The sequence below is a fragment of the Homalodisca vitripennis genome, chromosome 5, assembly GCF_021130785.1.
Source record: "Homalodisca vitripennis isolate AUS2020 chromosome 5, UT_GWSS_2.1, whole genome shotgun sequence".
Classification (NCBI taxonomy): domain Eukaryota; kingdom Metazoa; phylum Arthropoda; class Insecta; order Hemiptera; family Cicadellidae; genus Homalodisca; species Homalodisca vitripennis.
In genome coordinates this window covers 34,580,976-34,606,786 of record NC_060211.1, presented here as the reverse complement: position 1 = coordinate 34,606,786, position 25,811 = coordinate 34,580,976, and the positions used below count along the sequence as shown (strand labels likewise).

At 35.3% G+C, this 25,811-nt stretch overlaps 1 protein-coding gene across 1 annotated transcript; it reads left to right on the top strand.

Annotated features, from left to right (window-relative positions):
- Positions 1 to 4,236: 4,236 nt before the first annotated feature.
- LOC124361980 (CREB-binding protein-like) lies at positions 4,237 to 20,239 on the top strand. The gene is made up of 6 exons (XM_046816091.1): positions 4,237 to 4,488; positions 7,673 to 7,792; positions 8,024 to 8,230; positions 8,501 to 8,770; positions 10,585 to 10,745; positions 16,196 to 20,239. The coding sequence occupies exons 1-6, from the start codon at positions 4,381 to 4,383 to the stop codon at positions 17,127 to 17,129; spliced, it is 1,800 nt and encodes a 599-aa protein (XP_046672047.1). The 5' UTR covers positions 4,237 to 4,380; the 3' UTR covers positions 17,130 to 20,239.
- The last annotated feature ends 5,572 nt before the right edge of the window (positions 20,240 to 25,811 follow it).

The following is a 25,811-nucleotide window of genomic DNA, read 5'->3' as shown; positions in this document are numbered from 1 at the left end:
ATTTAATCATTTTTAACACGACAGAACCCCAATGAACTGGGAAAGTACCTCTCCAGGGGCGGCACCACCAAGGTGTCGCTCAAGACGGAAGGGGGATCCGAATCCAACCGACTAACCAATGGTTGGGCTCGGATAAACGCTTACTTAGCGTCCTGCTTGAGGTGGCCCTCCTTTCGACAAAACCCCAGGATCTAGGGTAGTGCCTCGATTATGCACTCTGCGCGGTGACGGCCCTCGGCGCCGCGCAGTAGTGGTGCCAGTCCGGGTCCGCCTGGAATCGCACCACACAAAAACTTGTTTTTGACTGAGGGCACCCCAATCCCACGGTGTGAGGCGACCCGTGCCTAAAGGATGCATGGCGCAGGGGTTGTGCGTCGTAAACGGAGCCCTTGGGGGTTGGGCACCCCCCCAAGCGTAAATAGCCTTACCTGGTCATGCGGGGCTCTGGCTGGGTGGACCGTTTATTTCCTCGGTACTCGTGGGACCTTTTATGGATTCTAAAAAACAAACAAAAATGATACCAACATATTTAGATCTGGAAAAACTGCAACAGGCAGTTGCATCCGGCACCCAGGCCTTGGATGTATCTGTCTGTTCCTCTAGCGCTACCACCATCGACGACGATGTAGTACTCGATGATGCAAGCGAAGAGGTTGCGTCCATGTACACAGACACTGGAGCATGTGTAATGGACTACAACCTTAAGCTCCCCTTCAAACTGCGCAAGCGTTGGGCGATGGAGCAGAAGAAGGCCGATGGCACCTGGCTTCCGGACAGTCAATGGAGGAGGCAAACGGGCAAAACGGGCGGTTCTTCGGCGGAAAAACCCCTGCCGAAGAGGCGCCCGACCGCACCTCCTGAGCAAGCAGAGTGTGCGAGGAGCACCAATCCCTCAACGGAGGAGGGATTGGGAGAAACATTCAGGGAGGTTCTGACGGGACATAAGCTTGTCTTGGTCCCTGCGAACTTTCCTGAGAGACGCCTCTCTGAGGATGAGGCTATGGACCTGCGGGGGCGCATTCTCCACGAGGTACTCTCAGCAGAGGGTGTGTGCCTGCAGTTCAAGAGGTGCTTCCCGGAAAGGGGGGCTCTCGTTATGATGTGCGGCAGTGACGAGACCAGAGATTGGCTGCGGGGTCTGGCTCCGGGGCTGGGGATCGGTGGCCCTGGGGGATCGGTGGTAGCTCGTCTGGCGGGCATCCAAAGGATGGCCAGCCTTGCTATCACTGGAGCTTTTCCTAGTGCGCCAGGCGCAGCTCTGGACTGTTGTCTTAACCTCGTCCCCCTGGACATTGTCATTCGAGCTATGGCCAGGAGGAGTACCTACTGTCTTCAGCAGATGGGACTCTGGTCGGGCTGCAGCGGTGGGCACTGCAGAATTAGCACTCTGATACAGGAGGATGTTTTTGCACATGATCTCTGATCAGATGCCACAAAAATTTTCCGTTTAGGATTATTTTACCCTCAAGGGATGATTGGTCAGAGGGGAGGAAACCTCTTCCACCAGCGGAGCTCGAATGGTTCACAGACGGCTCTAAAACAAAAAGCGGCACAGGCGCTGGAATTCTGGGAGTGAGACCATGTAGGGAGCTGGTGGTCCCTATGGGTCCGTATCCGACAGTCTTTCAAGCGGAGGTCGCAGCTATTACGGAATGTGCTCGTGAGAATCTTCGTCTGCGATACAGGGGCAAGACGATTAACATTTTCACGGACAATCAGGCAGCGCTGATGGTGCTGGATTCTTGCGTAATCAAATCCAAACTGGTTTCGGATTGCTATCAGGCTGTTTCCTCCCTTGCCAGAATCAACAATGTAACCGTTTGTTGGGTTCCTGGTCATGAGGGGATTCTTGGGAACGAAAGAGCTGATGCCCTGGCCAACCAGTGCTCAGCGACAATTATGACGGTTCCTCAACCGTTCTGCGGTGTTCCAAGGTGTGAATCCTCTAGGGTTATCTCGAAATGGATTCGCGCGGAGCATGGGAGAAGGTGGAGGTTGCATCCGGGTTTGAGAGTGAGTAGAATGGTATTACAGTCACCTTCCTCCAAGGTGGCTTCGGACCTTCTCTCACTAAACAGATCAATGTCTTCTAAGGTCATTGGTCTCATTACGGGGCATGGTCACCTGAGGAAGCATCTTCACAGAGTTGGCATCCTTCAGGAGGATCCGCTCTATGGAAGGTGTAATGAGCAGGAGGAGACTGCTGAGCACCTGCTTTTTGATTGCCCAGCAATAGCAAGAGAGCGGTATGCCATCTTTGGTAGTTTGGACAGGGGTGTTGAATTTTCCCAGGAGGACTTGATAGGTTGCTTTCGGCGGTTTGTTGAACTGCTGAAGTTGTAGACTGGTGGGCCTCATGGTGTGTTTCCGGGGTGCGCAAAAAGCCCTTGAGGCTTAAGTGCATGTTGATACTTAATCAACATAAAGTTCTAGCTTAGTCAAGAATAACTAAAAATAACAATGTTTAATTCTGTATACATAAATACAGCGCTATATACATGATGTCTACAAAATAAAAAAGAAAGAAATGATGTATACATGAAGAAGGAACAAATTAAAAGTAAATTAAATAATGAAATTTATATTTGTATCTCAGACAAAAAAAACTCATATCTTGTTGAAATAACTATTTTTTCAATTTATTTAAAAATGATTTTGTGTTTGATATTTTTAATACTATCAGGAAATTTATTAAACATTCTCGGAGCAATAACATATAAGTTTTAGTAAAAATGTATTCACAGGTCTTGGAATTTGAAATATTTTGACTGTTCTGAGCTATTTCCTGTATCTGTTCTCATGGAGTGGAACATTTCCACTTCTGTTATAAAACAGTTTTAATGCTTTAAAAACAAAGATGTATTTTAAAGGTAAGATTCTGTGGCAGATAAATGAGAATGAGAAGGTTCAAATAATTTTTTATATGAAATTAATCCAAGCCCATGTTTTTGCTGTATATAAATTGGGTTTAAATATATTTCATAAGTGTTTTTCCAGAACGCTGTGCCATATTCTAAACTTGTACCAATTAAAAATATAAGGTTCACAAAGTATTACTATTACATAAACAAATCTTTTATAAAATAAAAATGTCTTACAATGTTCTTTGTTTTGTTTTTGAGTTTATTTATATGAATGTTCCAACTTAATTCTGAATCAACATATACTCCAAAATATTGACACCATTAGTAATTTCTACTATAGTGCATTACATAAACAATATTTTGATCTATACAATCAGAACATTTAATGTCATTCATATTTAATATTTAAATTAATATTTGAGTTTTCCAAAGCTTAAATTAAACATATTTAGTTTTTTCTGTGCTTAATAACTTGTGGTTTTTGGTAAATCACCAACCATTCCAGTACTTCTAAATCCCTATTAATTGCTGATTGAACAGATTCACAATCTCCTTCCATGTAATACCAGCACAGTATCATCCACAAAAGATGTTAGTTTACCTAGAAATTTGGCTTCACAAAGATCATTTATATAAATAATAAACAATATTGAGCCTAAAACAGATTTTTAGGTTTTGCAGCTTTTTATGAGACCTGTTTCACCAACATTGACAATTTTTTCCTGTTTACCAACCACTGTCATATAACTTTTCTAATAATGTGCTATGATTGACAGTGTAAAACGCTTTTTTTATACAATTTTGTTTTATTTTAGTCCATTATTAGTTTTGTCACGCATTTTAATACGGTACTTTCATTATTCATACAGTCTCTAAAACCAAACTGCTTGCTACTAAAGAAATTTGTGTCTTCTAAAATATTTAATAATCTGTGCTTTATTAGCTTCCCAATTATTTTAGAGAAACGTGATTTAACAAAGATAACGATGACAATTATTAAATTCCAAGCCTGAGCCACCTTTAAAAATGTAGTTACTACAACTGCATTTTTGAGAATTGAGGGAAAGACTCAATTAGTAAAGCCTAATTTAATTATATATAATAAAATATCAATTATTTGACATGTAATTTTTTCATGGAGGAAGCAACAAGCAGGAATTAATTCTATTAACTCTCAGTGAATTTTTGCTTTACAGGTGGGGGGGTGGGGGGGGGGGGGGGTGGGGGGGGGGGGGGGTGGGGGGGGGGGGGGGTGGGGGGGGGGGGGGGTGGGGGGGGGGGGGGGTGGGGGGGGGGGAGTTCCATCATGCTTTAATCCGGGTATTAGGTAGCAAAAAGTTGTTTTTAAATGTACACTTTAGAAAATGTTGTAATGGAATTTTTCCTGATAGCCTATTCAAGATCCTGACCCATTCATCAACTGTGACCTGATGGACGGACGAGATGCGTTCCTGACGATGGCTCGTGAGAAGCACTACGAGTTCTCATCTCTCTGCGCAGAGCCAAATACTCATCCATGGCTATGCTGTACGAGTTGCACAATCAAGGCCAGGATAGGTTCGTCTACACTTGTAACAACTGCAAGGGTCATGTCGAGACGCGATACCACTGTACTATCTGTGATGTAAGTAAAAGTAGTTCATTTAACCAATACTTTTCATTTAGATGTTTTGTTGTTGGTATTAAATTTCATCTAAATAAACTTTGTTACAAAATATTTTGACATAGAAAAGTGAAACTTGTGATTCGAACCTCTAGCTGTTAGTGTATAAGTTTTTATAAATGTGGTTCACAAATTAAGTTTAAAATAATAAGAACATGTAATGTATCCTTGAATAGTGTTTATTTTAAGTAAGAACAGGGTCCCCACCCGACCGTGAAACCGGGAATAAGCCGTGAATTTCGTTCACCGTGAAAAAACCTTAAATAAGCCGTGAATTTTGTTTACATACCGTGAAAATCTCTACAACTTTTGAATAAATAAAATCAACACGGGTCCGTCGTCAGACGATCATATGGGAAAGTTGACCTTCGCTATTGCAAAGTAAAAAGTAGCACGCAATGTAGGGGATAGACCACGAAGTTTGACAGGTGCTGCTATCTGAGCGATTGTACTGATAATATGGTTTATAAACAAATGAGGAAAAGGAAGGGCCGGTGGGAGATGACGCTTCCGGCTCAAATCACGTGAGGCCTGTCTTTGTCTGTCGCCAGGTTCCGGGCCTTGGCTACGCTACGCGGCTGTAAACAAGGCATTCTCTGATTGAACGCGAGATTAATAACACAATTTAATTACTTGATAGATTGTCGTTTAATGTAAACACTTTTCGTATTGGAGTTTTATTGTATCAGATATAGTCTATTATTGTTTTCATAAAATAAAAAAAGTATACAAATCCTTAATCTAATGTAAGGAATTTAAATTACATTTTAACTTAATTTCATTCTATTAAATCCCTTATTTTTATTTAAATATTAATGAGAAAAATGCTATTCAGTACGATATCTATATCGTTGTGTGTAATGACTGTTAACACAATGTAATAATTATAAAAAATTTTAATTTATGGTGGACAATAAATTGAATTAATTTAGGGTCTTGCGTAAATAAATAGTATAATAATGTGACGGAGCAGAACCTACACGACACATATCAATTAACGCAGCGAGACCATAACTTTATAGGCCTATATAACTGTTTTAATTACCAGTAAGGTCGTTTGAGAAAAAAATTTTATTTTTCATCTCTTTAGATATTAAACGGTAGTGATATGCGTTTTCCTTATCAATAATATTTTTTATGATTCCTAAGCTGCATGGATATTACGAGTGTACACGGTTTAAATCTTTTATGGTGAATGTGTGTTTAAATTGTATAATGTATTAGTAAAATATTACAAATGAAACGTCATGTTTTAAAAACGTTAGAAAAAAAAACCATTGCATTTTTTCTAACCAGGAAACAACAAACGTCAAGTAACTTTGTAGTGTTAAGCTTTATTACTACAAAACTACAAATCGAGGAAGTCGTCCAAGTATAATTTTGTCTGGTTCCATACGACTACGTTAACGCTATTAATCATTTCATGCAGATGAAAAATGTATCGTAAAAGGTTCATTTATTGTAATGTGGTGCAGCGATGTTATGGTAAAAATAACCTTTGTTGTCTACTGTCAATGAGAGTGGAAGGGGAGGGGTATATCGTGTACTCCACTCCCCCATCCTCGGACAAACAGCTGGTTTCATGTCTCAACATGAAAGATTTGTTTCCCCAGCTCGGCACTCCAATCTTATTCTTATTGTGAGAATTGATATAAAGATTTTAAAGCTTTTCATTCAACTCATTCTGACACTTTCTCACGGAAATTCTTCTGTTGAAAGAGGCTTCTCTGTCAACAAACAGTGTATAGTTGAAAACTTGAAGGAGGAGAGTTTAGTCGCGTTGAGAAAAGTTTGTGACGGCGTATCAGCAGTAGGAGGATTGGAGGCAATGGAAATCACTAATGAATTAGTTCATGCTGCCAAAAATTCCCACGCCCACTACTCGGAGCACTTGGCAAAACAACGAGAAGAAATGAAAGACAAAATTAATTCTGAGAAAGAGAGGAGGCAAGCTGCAATAGAAAAAAAAAGAATTGGAAGCACAAAAATTCCAGGTTTTGTCCGACGCCAGGAAAAGGGCAGCTGAGTTAGACGATAAGATACAGGAACTTAGCAAAAAGTGCAAATCGTAATTCACTTTTATTCTAGACATTTTTATCAATTTCTTTATTTATGTGTACAAATATAATTTTTTTTGTATAAACTGGTACCAAATAACTTTTCTTATAACAAGTTGTATATAATTTTTATACATTTAACGTTTATATGTTATTTTAATTTCAATAAAATTGCCTTTTCTTATGTACTAATTAAAATGTGAAGCTGTGATTATGTGAAAAATTTTCCTGTGGAAGAAATTGATCGAAATAATAATAATAATGTGTTAAACAAGAAAATAATTTAATAATCACGCAAGTGTACTTCATGGACTCAAACGAGTTAGCCTTAGCCAACGTACGAATCCTGTCACCCTGCATCTTGTCTAACCTGTGTCAACAAAGTTCTCTTCAGATTTCAACAAACTTGTAAGTTAAAGAAAATTATGAGCTATGTGCATGCTAATTATATTGAAATTTGTCTTTGTCATTGCTTTGATGACTGTTATGATGATGTTTTGTAAAAATAATATGCCTTGTTATATTCATTATGTAGCAAATCGCACATAAAAATCGGACGCTCGCCGCTCATTGCTTGCGTCGTAACCGAAGCCTATTGTTATTTCGTTCTTTTAGACGTTTCCGTCAATTCCTGCACGACCAATGACATCGTTAGTCAAATGGGAAGAAGTTTTATATTGTATTTTACCGCTCTGCCGCGTCTGTAGTGTTTACGTCTCAACTTCGCCCCTCTCCAACACGATTTTGTTTGTACCGGTAACGTTGTTTATGAAAACTTTCCGGCCTTGAATTTTAATTTTTTTAACCGTGAAAACCGTGAATTAGCCGTGAATTTGAGTATTTAGATTGAGTGGGAACCCTGTAAGAAGAATGAACATTTTAAAACCTTTCTAGTTTTTATTTCTACTATGTTTCATTGGTTTACCTTAACCTATAGCACCTGAAGATGGATTCTTCGAATCCAGTGTACATAGTAGAAATAAAAACTACAAAAGTGTTATTTAAGGTGTATTCTTAGTAATTAAGAAAATCATTGTTTCATTTAGATGAATAAATTATATGAAGTAAAACTTTCCTTTTATTTTTAGGACTTTGATTTGTGTGTTACGTGTTACGACAAAGATGGTCACCCACACAAAATGGAGAAGCTGGGACTGGACTTGGATGACGGTTCTACTCCTGCTGACCAAAAACAGGCAAATCCTCAGGTAAATATATTAAAAATTATTTGTTTGGAATTATTGTTTTTTTCAATACTTGACTGGTTTAACATTGGTTACTTACAGAACATGTTTTAAATACATGGCCAAGCAATCTACAGTGCTCGATTATTGAATTACCATTTCCTGACTATGATTGATTTCTGACATCTCTTTTTATATTTATATTACAAGTAATTATTTCACTTCTAATATCACCCTAAACTTATGAATTTGCAGGAGGCACGGAAGCTGTCGATACAGAGGTGTATACAGTCATTAGTGCACGCTTGCCAATGCAGGGATGCCAACTGTCGATTACCCAGTTGTCTAAAGATGAAGAGGGTTGTTCAACACACAAAGAACTGCAAACGGAAAGCGAATGGGGACTGTCCAATCTGCAAACAACTCATTGCTCTCTGCTGTTATCATGCCAAATATTGTCAGGTAAACATACATTTTTAATTTAATTCATCTTTTTGATAGTTCAAACACAAATACTACCCAAAATCGAACACATCTTTTATTAACGTATGGCTCTCTCAAAACCAACAATAAGGGTCTTATTCTTTCCAGTATTAACACAAGGTATTTCCATACATTATCCTTCATCCACATAATTTTGCTACAGCAAAAACTATATTCACCACCTCAGCTAAAATTTTAAAATCTGACTTTTCAAATCCACTGAAATTTAAAACGTGTTTTTGATTGCAGGAGATGAAGTGTCCAGTGCCATTCTGTCAGAACATCAAGTACAAGATGAAGCAGCAGCAGTTGCAAGCCCGACTACAACAGGCTCAGTTGTTGCGGCGACGTATGGCTGTCATGAACACCACTGGAAGGATGAACCCTACGGCAGTGAGCCCCGGAGCACCACAGGCTGTAGTCATGCCTGCCTTGACCGCCCCTCTGTCTCATCAACCTGTTCCTGGGAAACCTGGCACGCAGACACCACCTGCCAACGTTCTCCAAGTTGTGAAACAGGCAAGTCACATTCCCCTTTCTAGTTCAATATCACATAAGATAAAAATGATCCGTATTGAGATAGATTTTAACTCTTTTCCGACCCAATTCCACGACACATTCCTGAGACCTTATTAGATCAAATAAATGTAGCGATCCACTGCGGACAAATGTTAACTTGTGGTAATTTTAGTTTTATCGAATCAATTTCAACATAAATTGTTCATATTATATATTGTTGTGAAGGTTATTCAGAGTGGCCACTTGTCCAGGAATAAGCCAGGAATTTTACGCACCGGAAATCTACCTGTAGCTCTGGGAAAATATCAAAAACAGCTCTGAGAACTTTTTTTAATCAAGAAATGATTAATCCCAAACATCGTATTTACGAGACATGATTCATGAAAGGGAATGAAGATCGACAACGCAGGCTGAAAGACTGTGATGGCCTGTGAGTCACCGAATTGCTTACAGAGTCCATGGACAGTACATGGTTGCTACAGTGTATTGTGATCGATGATGCGTTCATAAACCCAACCTGACGCTGTTTAATCCAAGGTTACCTCCACTAGTGCAGTGGAGTTTGTTTTGGATAGTTATACCCCTTTGTACAACAATCCTTCAGACTTTTAAAGTGGCTGATCAATCTTGGTCTGTAAACAACTGCTCCTAACACGATCCAATTGGTTGTGATATTACATAGGTTAGGAAAAAGAAAGTGAGGTTATGTTTTGATATCACGGTCACATCCAAACCTTGACTGAACTAATTATTGCCTTCTGCAGATGGCTGAATGACTGAATTCTCCACACACAAACAGTTTTTGTTGCCAGATCAGTGATCCAACTAATCATCTGAACGACTTTCCTACACAACATGGTGATGGGTCAGACAATTCGAATTGTAAAAATCGTCCAACCATTGTTATGTATATGAGGAGCCAAATGCCTTGTTGTTTCATAGTCAATGTCAAGAATCTAATGAAGATGTTATGACTTGAACCACAGTATATGTTTTGTATTACATATACATATTAAACGGAGAGGCCATTTCTTTTTTAAGCATTACTCTGCTTAATATATTACTTGTGGGCCACTGGCCTATGCAAGGTTTATACTTTGTAGTTGTGTTGTCTTGATTCTATTCTTGCATTATCTTAAAGTAAACACACCATCTGAAAAAGAACAATTCAATTTTGCTTGTATTACAGGGGGCAACTGTGTGAGGTACTGGTCAGGTTATATATTTAGTTGCTAAATAGCTTGATTTTTAGATAATAATATTTTACTTCAAGTTCGTATTTTCTATGTCTATATTATTTGTCAAACCACCTGTTTGCTGGTTTTATGTGCGGATGTCAGTCGATCAGTGATAAACAGGCAATTATTTTATCTTTACGTCAAACCGACGTATACAGTGAATTCGTGGTCTCGTACTGAAAGTTGGTGCACCTCAGATCCACACTAAACTGCAGTCTATCCCACGGTACTGCTGTATTTTAATTGTTTCTTATCCTTATTTTGCAAAATTCAATACATAATATTTTCCAAACATCAGAGTAACGTATACATGATGTTATGTTTTGTCAAACATGTCTACAGTCAGTTTTTAGTCTATACAGTCATCATAATGTTATATTTTTTGTTTATTGCTTATTAAACTTAACATAATTATTTTACATTGCGTTACCGTTATGGGTAAAGCAAGTAGTATTTGAGACAGAAAAATTTATAGGCTTATCAACTATAACTATTGAGAAGATACAAATGGTGAATTTGAAACAGTCTTTGCTTAATTTCTCATAAGTGGAGTTTAATTTGCTGTGGTGTCTTTAGGTTCAAGAGGAGGCAGCTAGGCAGCAAGTGCCTCAGTTGACTTCGGTCAACTATGGCAAGGTAAACCCTTCTGTACCCCAAGTGATGCCCCCACCACAGTTACAGCAACGGGGACCCCCACCTACACCTCTGCTCTCAATGGAACAGTGGCAGCAGAACAGGTACATTCAAACACTTGCTGAGTATGTCCTAGTTCCGAAATATGATGTACAAAGATTGATTCACATTTATTGCTGACATTTGAGTTCTTGGTAGAAAATATTTCTATGAAATTGTTTTAAATTTCTGGCTTGTATTTTTTGTAACAGCTTTTATTAAAAATATATATTATTACCAAGTAAACAATCTTCTAAACCCAAAAACATATACTTTCTATAGACCACATTGCATGTTCAACATCAATTTATGTATGTAATTTTACTTTTATACGGTTATAATTTGTTTCCAATTCAACAAACTAGAAGGTACAGTTTTATATGAAAACCCCGTTCTTTAATATTTTCACTCTGCTAATCTGGTTGTCATTTATAAATTTATAACCATTACCTCTAGATGTCTTCTAAGTTGTCTGCAAAAATTTTAGTTTTAAAATAATTTAGCCATCAATCTAGAATGACAATACACTCTTACACTTCGTTGCTAATTAGAATTACTAAATATCAAATTCTCAATTCTGCAATCAGCCACTTCTCAGCAATATCAAGATGTTTTTTTTAATTATGAATTGGTTTTGATTTATTTTTACTCTATATTGTTTCCAACATTTAGATTAAAAGCCTGTGGTCTTCTGGTTAAAGTTCCATATCAACATTTAAATCCTACAATAAATCAGATTTTCGTTTTTATTGCATATGCTTTGCATCTAACTTACAGTGAATAAATCAACTGGAATAAAGACAATGTATGAACCACTATCTCAAAATGGAAGTCCTAAATTAAAACATATGTACTTACTTTAACTTTTTATCTTATATTCAACAATATTTCAACATTTACTTTATAATTTATTCCTTTATTTTCTTATAGGAAAAATTAAATTGGAAGAAGTTGTGAAGAAAATTCCAGCCACCATAAAACAAAGAACATGTGAATGAACACATTATGATTGACACTTGTACAGTTACTTCATTTTGTCACTAGTTGTTAGTGATTAACACTTCTATGAATTACAAAATGTATGAAGTTAAAAACTGGCTATTGTAAATATTGTACTTATTCTCACCGTTTGTATATAAAGTGTATTTGGTGCTTAACTGAATGCTTATTTTTACTTTTTATTGTATGTGTAAGTTAAAGTTATACAAGAAACATTATTTATCAAGATATATTTAATTTATAACACTGATTACTTGCAATAATTAATGTCAGCTGCAATAAAAAAAATGTTTATTTTGAATTATCGCTTCAGATAACAGTCGATGACATATTAAAAAAAAAACTTATTCAAAACGAATTTTACAGCAATGTTGGTTAATTTAAAATAAAGATAGATAGTTGATTCCGGTACTGTTATATACATACCACGCCATACTACGCCTAATTTATAGAATTAATATTGCAAATTGAATTTGAAAGGAATTGATTTCAACAGTTACTGAAAATAGTAATAGTGTTGTTTGAAACATACATTTTTTTTAACTCTGAGGCACCATTGCTAAAAAATGTAGCATCCAGATATTTTTGAAATCAAGAGCTTAATCCCATCAAGTTCAGATCGTGACATCATTATTATAATAATTTCTATGTTTCTAATAATTTATGTAGGTTTTGGTTGAATATTCCCACATTTAAATTATCTTGCTGTTTAATTGTATATTTTTATTTAGTGAAGAAAAATTCAATCCAGGAGAAGTAATGGCCGGTCCAAACATATATGATCATGATTAATCCATGATGGATAAAGTCACAGACCAACATGAAAATGAAATTAGAAGTGACTTCATACACAGTACATTAACTTAAAAGTGTAATACTAGAACTCATCAGTGCAATATAATTCTTCAAAGCATGATTTGTTACACAAACCTAGCTTAGCCACATACATACTTGGATATAACTAAACGCTATGAACAATACATGGAAATATAGCTGAATGGACATGTGTAAATTGGTTTCTGAAACATTAGAAAAGAGTAAATAAATACAAGACAGTGAATATTCAGTTTTAATGTAAAAGGCTATTGTTATTATTTGAGATTTAAATTTAAACAAGAACATCTTTACTATTTACATATTTTGCAAAGACAATAACAGTGTTATTATACTAAGTTAAAATTTCTAAACTGGTGTGCAAGATGTGTTGTGTATGTGCACACATTTTTAACGAATGAGAAGAGTAAAATAACTATATTTATTATACATTTTAAATATTTTTAAATTAAAACAGTTATATTTACATTGGTAATTAAATATTGTTGCAGTGTTGACCATTTTAAGGAAATGTTTAAAGACGTCAAACTTTACCAGTTTTATTGGATTTAAACCCTGAAAGCTGGCAATTTATTTAAAGAATATAGTACTCTCATCAATCGATAGGGAATTAGTAGACATGTAAGCAATGTTACACAGGTCTTCTTACACTTAACACACAGACATGTATCCGTATATTAGAGGTCTACGAAAAAAACCTTCTTGTTACTCTTGGTAAACGTATGAAACTTCTCTGATTCGGTGCAAATAAGTTTTCCTGAAAATGTGTGAAACCATTATATTGTCCATTGAAATTGTGGAGATTCTGTATGTTATTGATCAAGACAATAACCATTTTACTGTTTATTACTTTATTAAGTAAATAAACCTTTAAAAACTATTCATATTTTTGCACCAAGAGCATTTTTTCAAAATCGTGGATAACCTGATATTTCAAAATTTTATAAACACTACTTAAGCTTAAATATACAAACTATGAAATAAAAACTGGTTTTATAAGAATGAAAAAACCAAGAATGAAATATACAGGGTCTGTCAATAAGTATCGGGACTGGTTTACTGTATCCTCAAAGCAGTGGTTAAGAGGGGTCAGATCCGTTGGCCTCGGTAGAGGGGTCCTCCACCTCTCAGGTGGACTTTAATTTAGGTGCATGTGGGCATGCGTTGAGAGAAGAGGTGGATTTTTGTGACGTGTGATTTTTTTATGGTATTATTGCGCCAACGTGGAGCGGTCCGCTATGCTGTGAAGTTTTGCCCAAAACTCAGGAAATCCACGTCCGTGATCCATGAACTCATTCAACAGGCTCATTCAAACCAATACTCAGGTGGCCAAAGTGAACACAGTTTGGGACTCTGACAGGCGTTTAACCATCACCCTTATTAGTGAGACCGGCCTTTTAGTCGAAACCGTCCACACCATTGAAACAGAGGGTCTTGCAATGAGGAAAGTGTGCATGAAGCTGATGTCGAAAGTCTTAGAGTCAGGAAAAAAATTGTCACGGGTGGAAATTTTGTAAAAATTTTGGATTGCATCCAGGAAGATAAAGATTTTCTTGACGACATAATTACTGGCGATGAATCACGGGTGTTCCAGTACGACCCGGGAACAAAATGTCATTTCAGAATCACACCCGCAGGGGCCCTGCATTCGAAAAAAGATCGGATATAAAAAATCAAAACTATGTTTTTTTTCTGACCAGCATTTTACACATTTAAGCTTTTTCAATCTTGGCGATCCAGAATGCATTCATTGCGCTGATTGAACCTTAGTTTCGTCACATCCGTCAACCCATGTTTCATCACCTGTTATAACTTGTTTCAGTAATTCTGTTTTGTCAATGACTTCATTAAGTGCCTCCTAAGCAACTTCCGTTCATTGCTGTTTTTGATCAAAATTCAACAATTTTGAAGCAAATTTTGTGGGCACACCAACCAAATGGAGCCAATTCTTCTTTAATTGTAATCCAACGATTGTTCATAACCATTTCTTCTACTTTTTTTTATGTAAATTGTTGATCTGCTGGGGCGTCCGGAGTGTTAGTAATCATCGATGACATTTTTGAAACATTTATATTGCTTTTAAACCCTTGTTAACATTTTCCACATTTTGTTACACATTATTTTGTTTTTCACACAAAATTTGATACAAATTCTTTGATACGTTTTAACAAACAAAAGTCAGAGTTCATAAAGCACGTCCAACCTTAATTAAATATTATCACTGAAAATGTAAACAATGAATAAAGCTACAAATGATATACTCCAGGAGCATGATTACCTACGTAATAAAAATAAACTTGACAATCGGAATCTCCAAAACCGTGAAACTTAGCAATTCCTGTTACTTTTTGAACACACCACGTGTAATGGTTAATGACATTCATAAATCAAACAGAACTCCCTAAGATTCTTATGAGGACATTCTCATGTACTGTGTCAGGACTATTGTGAACGACAGTACAGATATCTGTATTTAGTCTAAAAAATTATTTGAGTGTATATTAAAATCCTGCTCAAGCACTCTAAGATGATGGGATATATCCATTTCCCATACTAAGTGTTGTAGTAGGAAAATGGAAGGTTAACACAAATAATTTCAACTAAACTAATGTTCCAAATATTTGTAATGTCAATAGTCAATAGTCTTTATTTATAATTTCATGGAGAAATATGCATGTGTCTATAAAGTATAGGTTAAGGTTTATTAAAAATTAACCGGTTCGGTTGTGGTGTGGTTTAAATGAAGCAGAGAACTAAAAAATAACCACCGAAAAATCACTCTTTCTTTGTGTCTTATTTGCTACTAACTTGTTTGGTTATTGTACGAGGTGTGTTCAAAAAGTATCGCCAATTTTGAATTTTCGCGGGTTATGTATATTCGAATTTCGATTTTTTTTTGTGGCGTTATGTTGGTACATATGTCTCTCACTTATGTTAACAATTTCGGCCATTTTGACTGTTCAGTTAATTGTTGACAGCTGCTTTGCTTGCACGTATTTTGGTTCGTCTTCGATTTTTACCTATTCAAACAAATGGACTTCTAACTTGTTTGTTTAGTGTACATTAAACTCTTATAGTTTTGTAGTGAGATATTAATAAACTAAAGTTTCATTTAAGAATCTTGTAACTTCAAAACAAGTCGGGCTTATTTGTAATGCCCTACTCTGCAATAGTCACTATGTAGGCTGGTTATGTTCATACTTTTTGTAATTATTATCAGTCTGCTGTATCCTTTTGTCTAGCCAACTTTATAGAACTCCTAGAAGCTTTTACATCTTCAATTTAGAGGGAACTCATGTTAACATCTGAGGCTCTGCTTTTAATGTTGTGATGGTTAATACTGTATTATAAATAGGAACTCCTGTGAACTATTATAAATAAAGACTATTGGTCTGACTATATCTATTATAATCTTAAAATTTTTAATCTTAGGTTTTTAATATATAAAATAATTTTGTTATAAAAACACTTCATAATTTATTAGTTATAGGGTGTTTTGATATTTTATGTGTAAAACTTCTTATTACCAGTGTACCAGAAACAATATTTCAAGCAAAGTCCAAATTAATGCTGATTTAAACTACATTAACTGTTTCTTATGCTGTTTTATTCTCTATTATTTGTCTCTGATTTTGAGATTGATGACGAAAAGAACAGAATCTTTATGAGGATTTTTGTACAGGTACCCAACACCTACTGTAGCGATGCAACAACCCAACCCAGGACTGAGGCAGCCTAACCCTCAACTGCTACAACAGAGTCAGCCAGGTGCGCAAGGACCCATAGTGGGACCGATGAGGCAAGCCCAGCCTGCAGCGAACCAAACCATTCACAAGCAGGCCTTGCAGCAACTCCTGCAGACACTTCGGTCCCCTAGTTCGCAGGAGCAGCAACAACAGATCCTCCAAATACTCAAGAGCAATCCTCAGTTGATGGCCGCATTCATAAAACAACGCCAGTCGTTCCAAGCTCAAGCTCATCAGCAGCAACAAGCACAACAACAGAACGTGAATGTACCACAGGCACCGACGCAGACATTGCAACACATGATGAACCAACAACAGAACCCTCAGCAAAACAGGATCCATATGCAGATGATTAACCAGCCCAATCAGCCTCAGCAGACCCAGCAGATGCAGCAGAACTGGTATAAGCATCAGATGTTGGTGATGCAGCAACAACAGCAGAGGCAACAGCAGCAGCAATCCCAACAAGGTTTCCCGGGTGGATATACTCAGGCACAACAACGATTGCCTATACGAAGTTACACACAGGGCTTTCCTGATCAGTATCCGGTGAAACCTACACCCAGTCCAGTACAGTCTCCCCAGGGAGTTATGGGTCCACCTGGGATATCTGTGCAACAACAACAGCAGTTGATGTCTGTACGATCGCCCCCTCCCATCCGGTCACCCCAGCCTAACCCATCACCCCGTCCCGTGCAGTCCCCTCGTAACCAACCTGTCCCCTCTCCTCACCATGACCTCGGGGGCCCTAGTGAGATGATGTTGTCTCAGCTCGGTTCTTCAAGTGCGGGGTTGCCTCCACCTGCCCCTCCTCCCCCTGATGACCTCACCCCTCAAGACCAATTGACTAAATATGTGGAAAATTTGTAGTACAGTGCAGCTTTCTAGTTTATGATGTGTACTTAAAGACAGTGTATTTCTCTTGTCGATAAACAAAGCAATCTTCCTATTCTGTATTTTGTAAAAATGTTGTATCACTGTTCATTAATTATCTTTATAGTATTATTATTTAATTAGTGTGCTTGTACATAGTGCGGGTGGGCCTGTGTATAGCGTTCTTGTGATCGGCCACCCACTCTCGTGCTGTATTTATTCAACTTTTATATATTTTACCAAAAAGTAAAGACATAAAACATTTCTCATTTGGAATGTTAATGATTAGATTTCTCAGTTTTAAACTTTTTCATGTCAACTGTAAATGTTTGTTGTTTTTGTTTTTAGTTTCTTTTTAAGGACACTGACCTAAGAACTGTTTCAGTGACTTAAACCGCCTATTATTTATATGTATGTATTGTTATAAACTCTTTTATCATAGGATTATACTTAAAAATTCTCCTTTTATATAAATAATCATGATGCAATTATTTTCATCTTTTCTATGAAAAAAAGGTGCCGTGTAAATAATACATTGTAAGTTTATACGTCGGACTTTGTATATAATTAAGCAAGTGATTGATTCGTATACATTCATAAATGCATTAATATAAAATGTATCTGTAATAAAAGAATAAATAAGCAAAAGATTGTTGATAGATTTGTGTCTTGAACTTGGTCACAAGTTAGGCTGTGTTCACAGGTTATACCGTTGTATAAATGGATGGTCGGTACTGTGGGAAGAAACCTCCAGTACCACTTGTGCTTCTATGTATTCGTACCTATTGTTTTGTTACTTTTGTTTATGATGGATTAATCATAGTTTTTTATATATAAAATATATATTATGCAAGAATCAAGTTTTGCTTAAGATCTCTATAAATCTGCCGACATTTTAATCAGATCATCCTGTAATGATAATATTTTTATATAAAGAGACCGACAGGATAGGATAGCCATGTACATTGGTTCAAGTTCCTCTCTATACTTTAGAGAGAAATTTCATACAAAAGCTGTGCTTTTGTGGATTATCTCTTACTATTAAATTTTTTAGATATATTTATTGTTATTTTATTTGTTGTTCCCTAAACAATTTGGAATTTAATCTGAGTTTGATTCAATATTTTTTACTGTTTAGGTTTTGTAGGTGATAAATGTAGGCTTGTAAATAACTGGTCTCATCGAATCTGTCCATACCTATTGTGACTTCTTTGTTATAGTTTTTTATTTATTACAAACCCTCTTTTGATTTGTTATTGAAGGAAATATATGTGAACTGACATAAGTCTTATTTATTTTCATTATTTAAAAATTGATATAATTTTCCAAAGATTATTGTTTACAAAAGTATGAACTGACCAAGTCTGGATTTAAATTGTGTAAACATATGGTGTGTGCTCTTCAGAGAACAGTCTTCCTAATCGTAAAGTCTTCTATTCAATTTTGGAAAAGTTGGAACTTCTTGTCTCTTGCTAAATTTCAAGTTCCACACATCCTCATGTCTGTGGGTTGGACTTCCTTCCCTTTGCGTAATACAATTAAGACTCGTCTTTGCTTACGTATCCAAGGTGAGAAAATTATTGTTCTAGAGTATTTTTTACTTTTTATACAATGTATTCGTTTTATAATTTTGCTTATTGTTGTTGATACAATTTAATGTTTTTTTATTGGTGCAGTAGTCAATCTGAAATTAACCTCATCTTGTTGGTTTTGAACATCCAGAATGTAACTGTTATCACATTTTGTCGCATAAAAACAAGCAAATGAAAACTTCTACTACTCATAATTTGACTGACAGTGACATTGCATGTGCATGGCGAACCCATCCAAACAATTGTGAATTTGTATCATCAATGGCAATTATATGTGCTTACATATTTTGTTACCAAGTTGACATATCTCATTATGGAATCAGGAGAAATGTCTCACTGATACATGAATGACAAGGCTTTTGCAAGTTTTCTGAGTACATTTTACAATTACCAGTACAATTACTATTATAAAATATACAAAAGGATAAAGAAAGAACTGTGTTTTAACGTGGAAATTCAAGTCACAAACTTGAGTTTCTAATTAAATACTGTATACATCACTTAATTGGGCACAAATATTATAATAATTGTATTAATTCTTTGTTGAATAGATTATTTGCTTGGAGACATATTGTAAAGATTTTTGCTTTCTATTTAGTATACAAATGCAACTTTCACACAATTTATGATCTCATATTGAATAGATGTCAGGGTGGCTGTAATTGGGGGTTTAGGTGAACATCAGGGGTTGGCAGAAAATAATGATCAGAGAATTAATCCATTTTCTGATTAACAATAGAATATCACTCAAACCGTAGGCAGTACGCATGATTGTATTAGTTGAATTGACCTTAAAATATATTAATTACAGTAGTTAGCATGTACTGAAGAAGGAGGTATCAGATATTACATTGCCAAAAAGTTGACGTGGTTTTTCATTCTAGGTTAAATATTAAACTTTTGGTACTAATTTAATTCACTTGGAAAAACCAAAGTTATTTATTAGATTTCCTAAATTTATAAATTAAAAACGGGAATAAATATTTTATTCAGTTTAATTGAAATAGCTCCATTCTTTGCACTGTTTAATGTTACACTTTTACTGATTAGATCTAGAGTTCACTGTTTTTCTTGTAAAGCAAGCACCTAATATTGGTCCTGATCTGTCCTTCAATGCCAAGGGGAAGTGAATTGAAAAGAGAATATACATTTTAATCAACTTTCATGCGTTGTACTGATTAGTTAGCCAGTATTATTGTGTGGGGAGAAAATATTTTTTTAACATCAGATACAGCAGTTACTTTACTAATTGTTAATTTGTGATTTTTAAAACACTATTTTCATTTGTTAGGTACTGTATTCAAACAAACCATGATTATTACGGTCTTTGATTAATTTTTTATTCTATTACTCCTTTGTAATGTATTTGTAATATTAGTGTTCCTTTTACGTTAAAAATTATATGGATGAACACCATTAGGTTTATTTATTGTAAATGATGTAAACAAAATTGAATCAAATGTGTAGTAGAGGGTGACAACGACAGCCATTGTAAATAAATGTTTTCCTATATGATACATTGTTGATTGACCCACACATCCAGCCGGTTAGTCTTACACGTTTACCGATTGATAAGTGAATAAGGTTGTAAAGGCGATTATGAGTTAATTTTGTTAATAATATTTTAGTAAATTAATGATTGTTTATGTTTTCTGTGGATAAATCGGAAACTTAGTTTGTAATCATAAATCAAATTACCTCAGTATCTAGGATCGGAAGATACTTTATTCCTTGGTGTATAAAAGATGCTGCATCGTACTTAAGCCCAGTGATAATCTGAGAACTTCTCATTTATCGTAATAGATACAATGGTAATATTTCATATACTACGCCAATAGACACTTATCTGAAATGTTTCCTTTTTAAATGTCTGTAAACATCGAAAGTTATATTTTTACAATTTGCTCATTAATGTTTATTCAGGAGTTGAGCATTTAAGCAGAATAACTCAGGACCTGTCTACTGTTCTTGAAATTTATTTTAGATTTTCAGGAGGTTAAAACTCTAATTTACTAATCCTTTATTGTATCAGATGATAAATTCAGTAAACTTAGCATGATGTATAGCCACCAGTTCTTCAATTGAAAGCGGCTATCTGAATTAAAAAATATAAATAATTCTCTTATAAACTAAAATGTCCACAACTAATTGGACATCAACTGTGCAAGTTGAAATCTGTATTTATCATAATTGGTTGTACTTAGAAAGTCCTCACATTTAACTGGGCATATCCATCCCCAATGACTGCCTCTGCAAGGATCTATCTGTTAGATGTTGTAGATTTAAATGGTTCACTCCTATAGATATTTTGATGTTACTAAGAAATAGTCCTACCAAGGCATTAAACTTTTGGTTTGCCCATAATAGTCTTCATCAGATCGGCTTGAAAGCCGATTTATCTTAACTAAAAATTTGTCATTTTCTCCACTAGTTTACACTATGGTTATACACAGGGTGAATAGCTAATGACAGTTTCTTAAAGAAATCCAATACAAATTATAAAATTTACTGTCTTTTTTTCTTAAAACATAGAGATGATTTTGGATTTGTTGTATGGAAATATCGTAAAGGATTGGAACTCTAGGTTATCTTAAACTCATTTGTCTTTTGGAGCTGAAAATTTTAAAATTATGTCATGATTTTGAAAGTAGTCATTTTTTTCTGAAGAATAAACTGCTGAGTACTAATTGAAGTGTAATTGATAAGAAAAATATTCAATGTTATAGTGGAGAATAAAATTAACTGTTATAATTGTATTCTAAGAGTACAAGAAAAGGATAATCGTGAATAAATAATAAATACAGAATCAGAGCTTTAAGGCTGCAGCATTAATAGGTTATATTGCATTCTGTTTTGAATGTTAAAACCTCTTTCCATGTGGATACTCGCTGAAAATATGGGTTTATTTCCATAAATATAATACACATTAAAATTTGCATGCTATTGTTACAATTTTGCTAGAGATTTGTAGGATTTGATGTTTGCTTTAAATTGTATCTTAACTTTTTAAACTATGAATGGACGAAAACACCTGAGTTTTAAATGTCTGAATGTTTATAAAGATAGTTCAAAATTGGTTTTACAGGAACATTGAAGGGTCAACCGTCTCATAGTTACTAATACATAGGCATGTATGTATACATCATTTCAAGAAATTCTCTTATATTTAGTTAATTAAAATTATTTTTGTTATTTTGCCATCAACATTTATTTACAAACTATCTTAGAAATTCCTATGAATGATCTTGATCTAAGTTTTATTAATTTTTATAATCATAGGTGTGAATAATTATGTAACATAAATGTGCATGGTGGGTACGATCTTGACATTTGAAACAAGCTTTGGTATATTAATTTGCATTTTAATCATTGACTACTCCAATGTCCATTACTCTTTATTTGTTTAAGGTTACATCCTTATTTGCCAAAAATGAACCAAATTCTAAGTTAAGTAAGTCATTAGGTAATTAAGGTCCAATTAGGCAATCCTATCCGTACTGGGAAATACATTTCGCATTGTAAATATTGTGTTTAACTATGTAAGCGCTCAATGTATAGTGTACATTATCGTGACATGACGTGACTTGTAAATAGCATATTTCTGTAACTACCCTGTGGTTGTTTCACACAGAAAAGATAAGAATGTAGCTTTTCGTTTATTATTTTTGTTATATGAGTGTTGCCAGAGAATGGAACTTTGCAAGCCGACTGTACATAGTTGAGTGCTCCTCTCTTGTCTCACTAGTTGTTAGACATTTGATGAATTTTTTAAAAAATAAATATTTAAGTAATTACAAGTTAATGGTGTAATGTGTTTTCTTTATCGACCCACTCTTCTTGTTTCAACTATATCTGAGTAAAATTACATGGTTGCTACTGTAAAAGTTTGAGTATGTTGAATTTTTATTTTTAATTCTTTTCTCACTGAACTTGGAGAAAATTTTATCCTGGAAAGTTAGAGAGAGAGAGAACTTGATTTTATTATTGTTCTGGGTGAATAATTCCGGATAAAATAACTATTATTTTTCTTTATTTGACATTTAAAACATGTTTTCCATCCCTTTGAAACTTGTAGATGCAGCACAAAGAAGCTGGATGTGTTTACATCCTGATGCCTTGCATCAAGGATCCTGAGGAAACAACTAGTCGAGTATTACTAGTGAGATAAGAATGTTCCAAAAGGGAAAGCCAACACCAGGGTCAGTTCAGATATATTGTTGACACTCGTCTCAGAAGAGCCATTTAGGAGAAGAATAAGGATACAGAATATGCTTTTTTATCTAAGTGATAGCTTTCTAGACCCATAAAGACATTATACTCGTACTTACTTCATATCATTTCCCTACTTTCTTCTTAGATAAGGAAATGACACATTAAGAGTAATGCTGAGAGGTGAAACTATGTACATCTTAGAGTAAAAATCGATTAATATACAGGAGCACTTTTATATTCATTCTTCACTTATGGATGAGTTAACACTAAAAAATAATTATAACTAAAATTAAATTACAATAAAACTAGCCACGTGTATTGTTAAGTGCTGGCTGTAGTTAAACAAAGATGAGTTTCTCCCATAACGACAACAATTTTAAAACACAGCGTCAGTTTTTAATGTAGCATTATAACCACATCATAAAACTATCTTCTCTAGACATCAATGGAATAGAAATTGATTGACAGGATCAACAATGTAACTGTTGGGCTTCTGCTCATGAAGGAGTTTCTTGGAACTAAAGAGCTGATGTTCTGACCAACTTAGCTCAGCATCCATTATGACGGAGCTTCAACCGCTAATGAGGGAGTTTCTTGGAACTAAAGAGCTGATGTTCTGACCAACTTAGCTCAGCATCCATTATGACTGAGCTTCAATCGTTCTGTGGTATTTCTTCTAGGTCTAAATCCTTTGGAGCTGTCTTAAAGTAGGTTCACGCTGAACATGAGAGAAGGTGGACACTGCATTTGGATCTGAGGATGTGCAGAATGCTTCTGCAGTCGCTTTCCTACCAGGGTGGCATCTGATCTTCTCTCCTTAAGTAGATCAGTGTCTTCTCAGCTTGTGGGTCTAATAATAGGACATGATTATCTGAGGAAGTATCTTCACAGAGTGCATATTCCTGGAGGATCCACTTTGTAGAATGTATGACGGACAGGTGGAAACTACTGAACAACTGTTCTTTGACTTCTGTAATAGTGAGGAAGTGCTACGCCGTCTTTAATGTCAAGGATGATGAATTACCCCTGGAGGATCTGATCGGTTGTTTTCGGCGGTTTGTAGATCTGCTGAAATGGTAAACTGGTTGACCTCATGGTATTCTTCCGGGGTGCACACTCAGCCAAATTCCGTGGTTGGACATGAACCATCACTTAACTCGTTCTTGTCTGTGTAGAAATGAGAAAAATATAAAGCCTGTAGATTATCTTTATTTAGATACATGATACATTCACATTTTGTTCATTGAGTTTAGTTTCATAGGTATACAGAGTTATTACAGTCTGCATAACACAAACATTCGGAGAATCTCTTTTTATATGTGAGAAACTTGTTCAGGACAATTATTAATAATGAGGTAGGCCACATTCCGCTGTCACTCAGGAAAATCCAGTCCACCTTATGATTAAGAGTACCTATATAAAGTACATTTACACTATGATGTAAGTATGGATTAGATTCATAACACAGTGTATACAATCTGTTAAATAAAAACTTTTTCTTTTTGGGCAACTTACAATGTGACAGATCAACAAAAAGTTGAGAGTGTGATAGTCATTGGATCATTACTGAATCAGCTGATGCAAGTGACATGAAAGAACAATATGAAGATATTGTCTTTAAAAGAAAGTTATACACTAAACACATCTGTAAAACGTCTTGAAGAAAGCTTAACAGAAGAAAATCTATTAAAAGGCTCAGAAAATGATGAAGAAAAACTAAAATTGGAACAGCATTATTGGAGGAAAACAATTTACTGAAGAGACAAAAATTTGAACTAGAAACGAAACTAACGTTTGCTGAGGAAAAGGCAGAGGGACTTGAAAGAGAAAAAGAAGTATGTGCTCTAAAAATTGAAGAACTTTTATACCAGCTACAAGAAATACATAATAATTCGGAGAAGGAAAATCAGATACGTACAGAAATGCAACAGATATTTAATGAAAATGACAGAAATCAAAATCAAATAATCAATGAATATATACATGAAATTGACACCTTGGAGAAAAGCATCAATGTTTTACAAAGAAACCTAAAAGAACATATAACAACAGACAACAAATCTACAAGCTATACAAAATCGGGAACTGTAACTGACCAAAACATGAGTACTCCTACTCCTACTCATGAAAACACAACCGTTTTTATTGAGCTAGCGGAAGTGAAGTCAAAACAACATCTTCTGGAGGAAGACATAAAAAGCTGAAGTAGCAAAAGGTAAGTTACTCTGTGAGGAAGCTCCAATGACCCCATTGGCAAAAAACAAACTACCTCAAAAAAAACCATCCTCACAAACCCATGCTCAGACCCAACTACAGACACATAATATACCCTTATCTCAGAAAGTAAATATATCCCCAATCAGAACAAACAGGAAAAACTAATTTAGTGTTTCTCTACAAGAGGCTAAAAGTAAATACAAACAAAAATTAAAGAAAAGCCTCCTCTTGTAGAAATCAGTGAAACAATTAAAGAGTTTGGCACTTTCTGAGTTCAAAACAGCCCACCATTTACAGCAAAATTACTCAAAAAGAATCAAACATATGAAGATCTTTTAAATAAACACTTGGAAGAAGTTACTGGAAGAGGATCTAGAGGTTTTTCTCCTGAAAATGACCACTCTTTTTTAGGAGTAAAACTAAAGAAAATAAAACACCTATAATAAGAGCTACAAGGATCTTCCACCAGAATGGCCACATTCCGCTGTTACTCAGGAAAATGTGGTGTCCACCTTATGATTAAGAGTATATACAGTACATTTACACTATGATGTAAGTATGGATTAGATTCATAACACAGTGTAAACAATCTGTTAGATGAAAACTTTTTTCTTTTTGGCCAACTTACAATGTGACAGATCAACAAAAAGTTTGATGG

Excerpts from the sequence above, each read along its gene's own strand:
- LOC124361980 (XM_046816091.1), top strand. The coding sequence starts at position 4,381 with ATGGCTATGCTGTACGAGTTGCACAATCAAGGCCAGGATAGGTTCGTC. Across the intron at positions 8,231-8,500 it reads ATCATGCCAAATATTGTCAG|GAGATGAAGTGTCCAGTGCC; the intron begins GTAAACATACAT and ends TTTTGATTGCAG. Across the intron at positions 8,771-10,584 it reads TTCTCCAAGTTGTGAAACAG|GTTCAAGAGGAGGCAGCTAG; the intron begins GCAAGTCACATT and ends TGGTGTCTTTAG.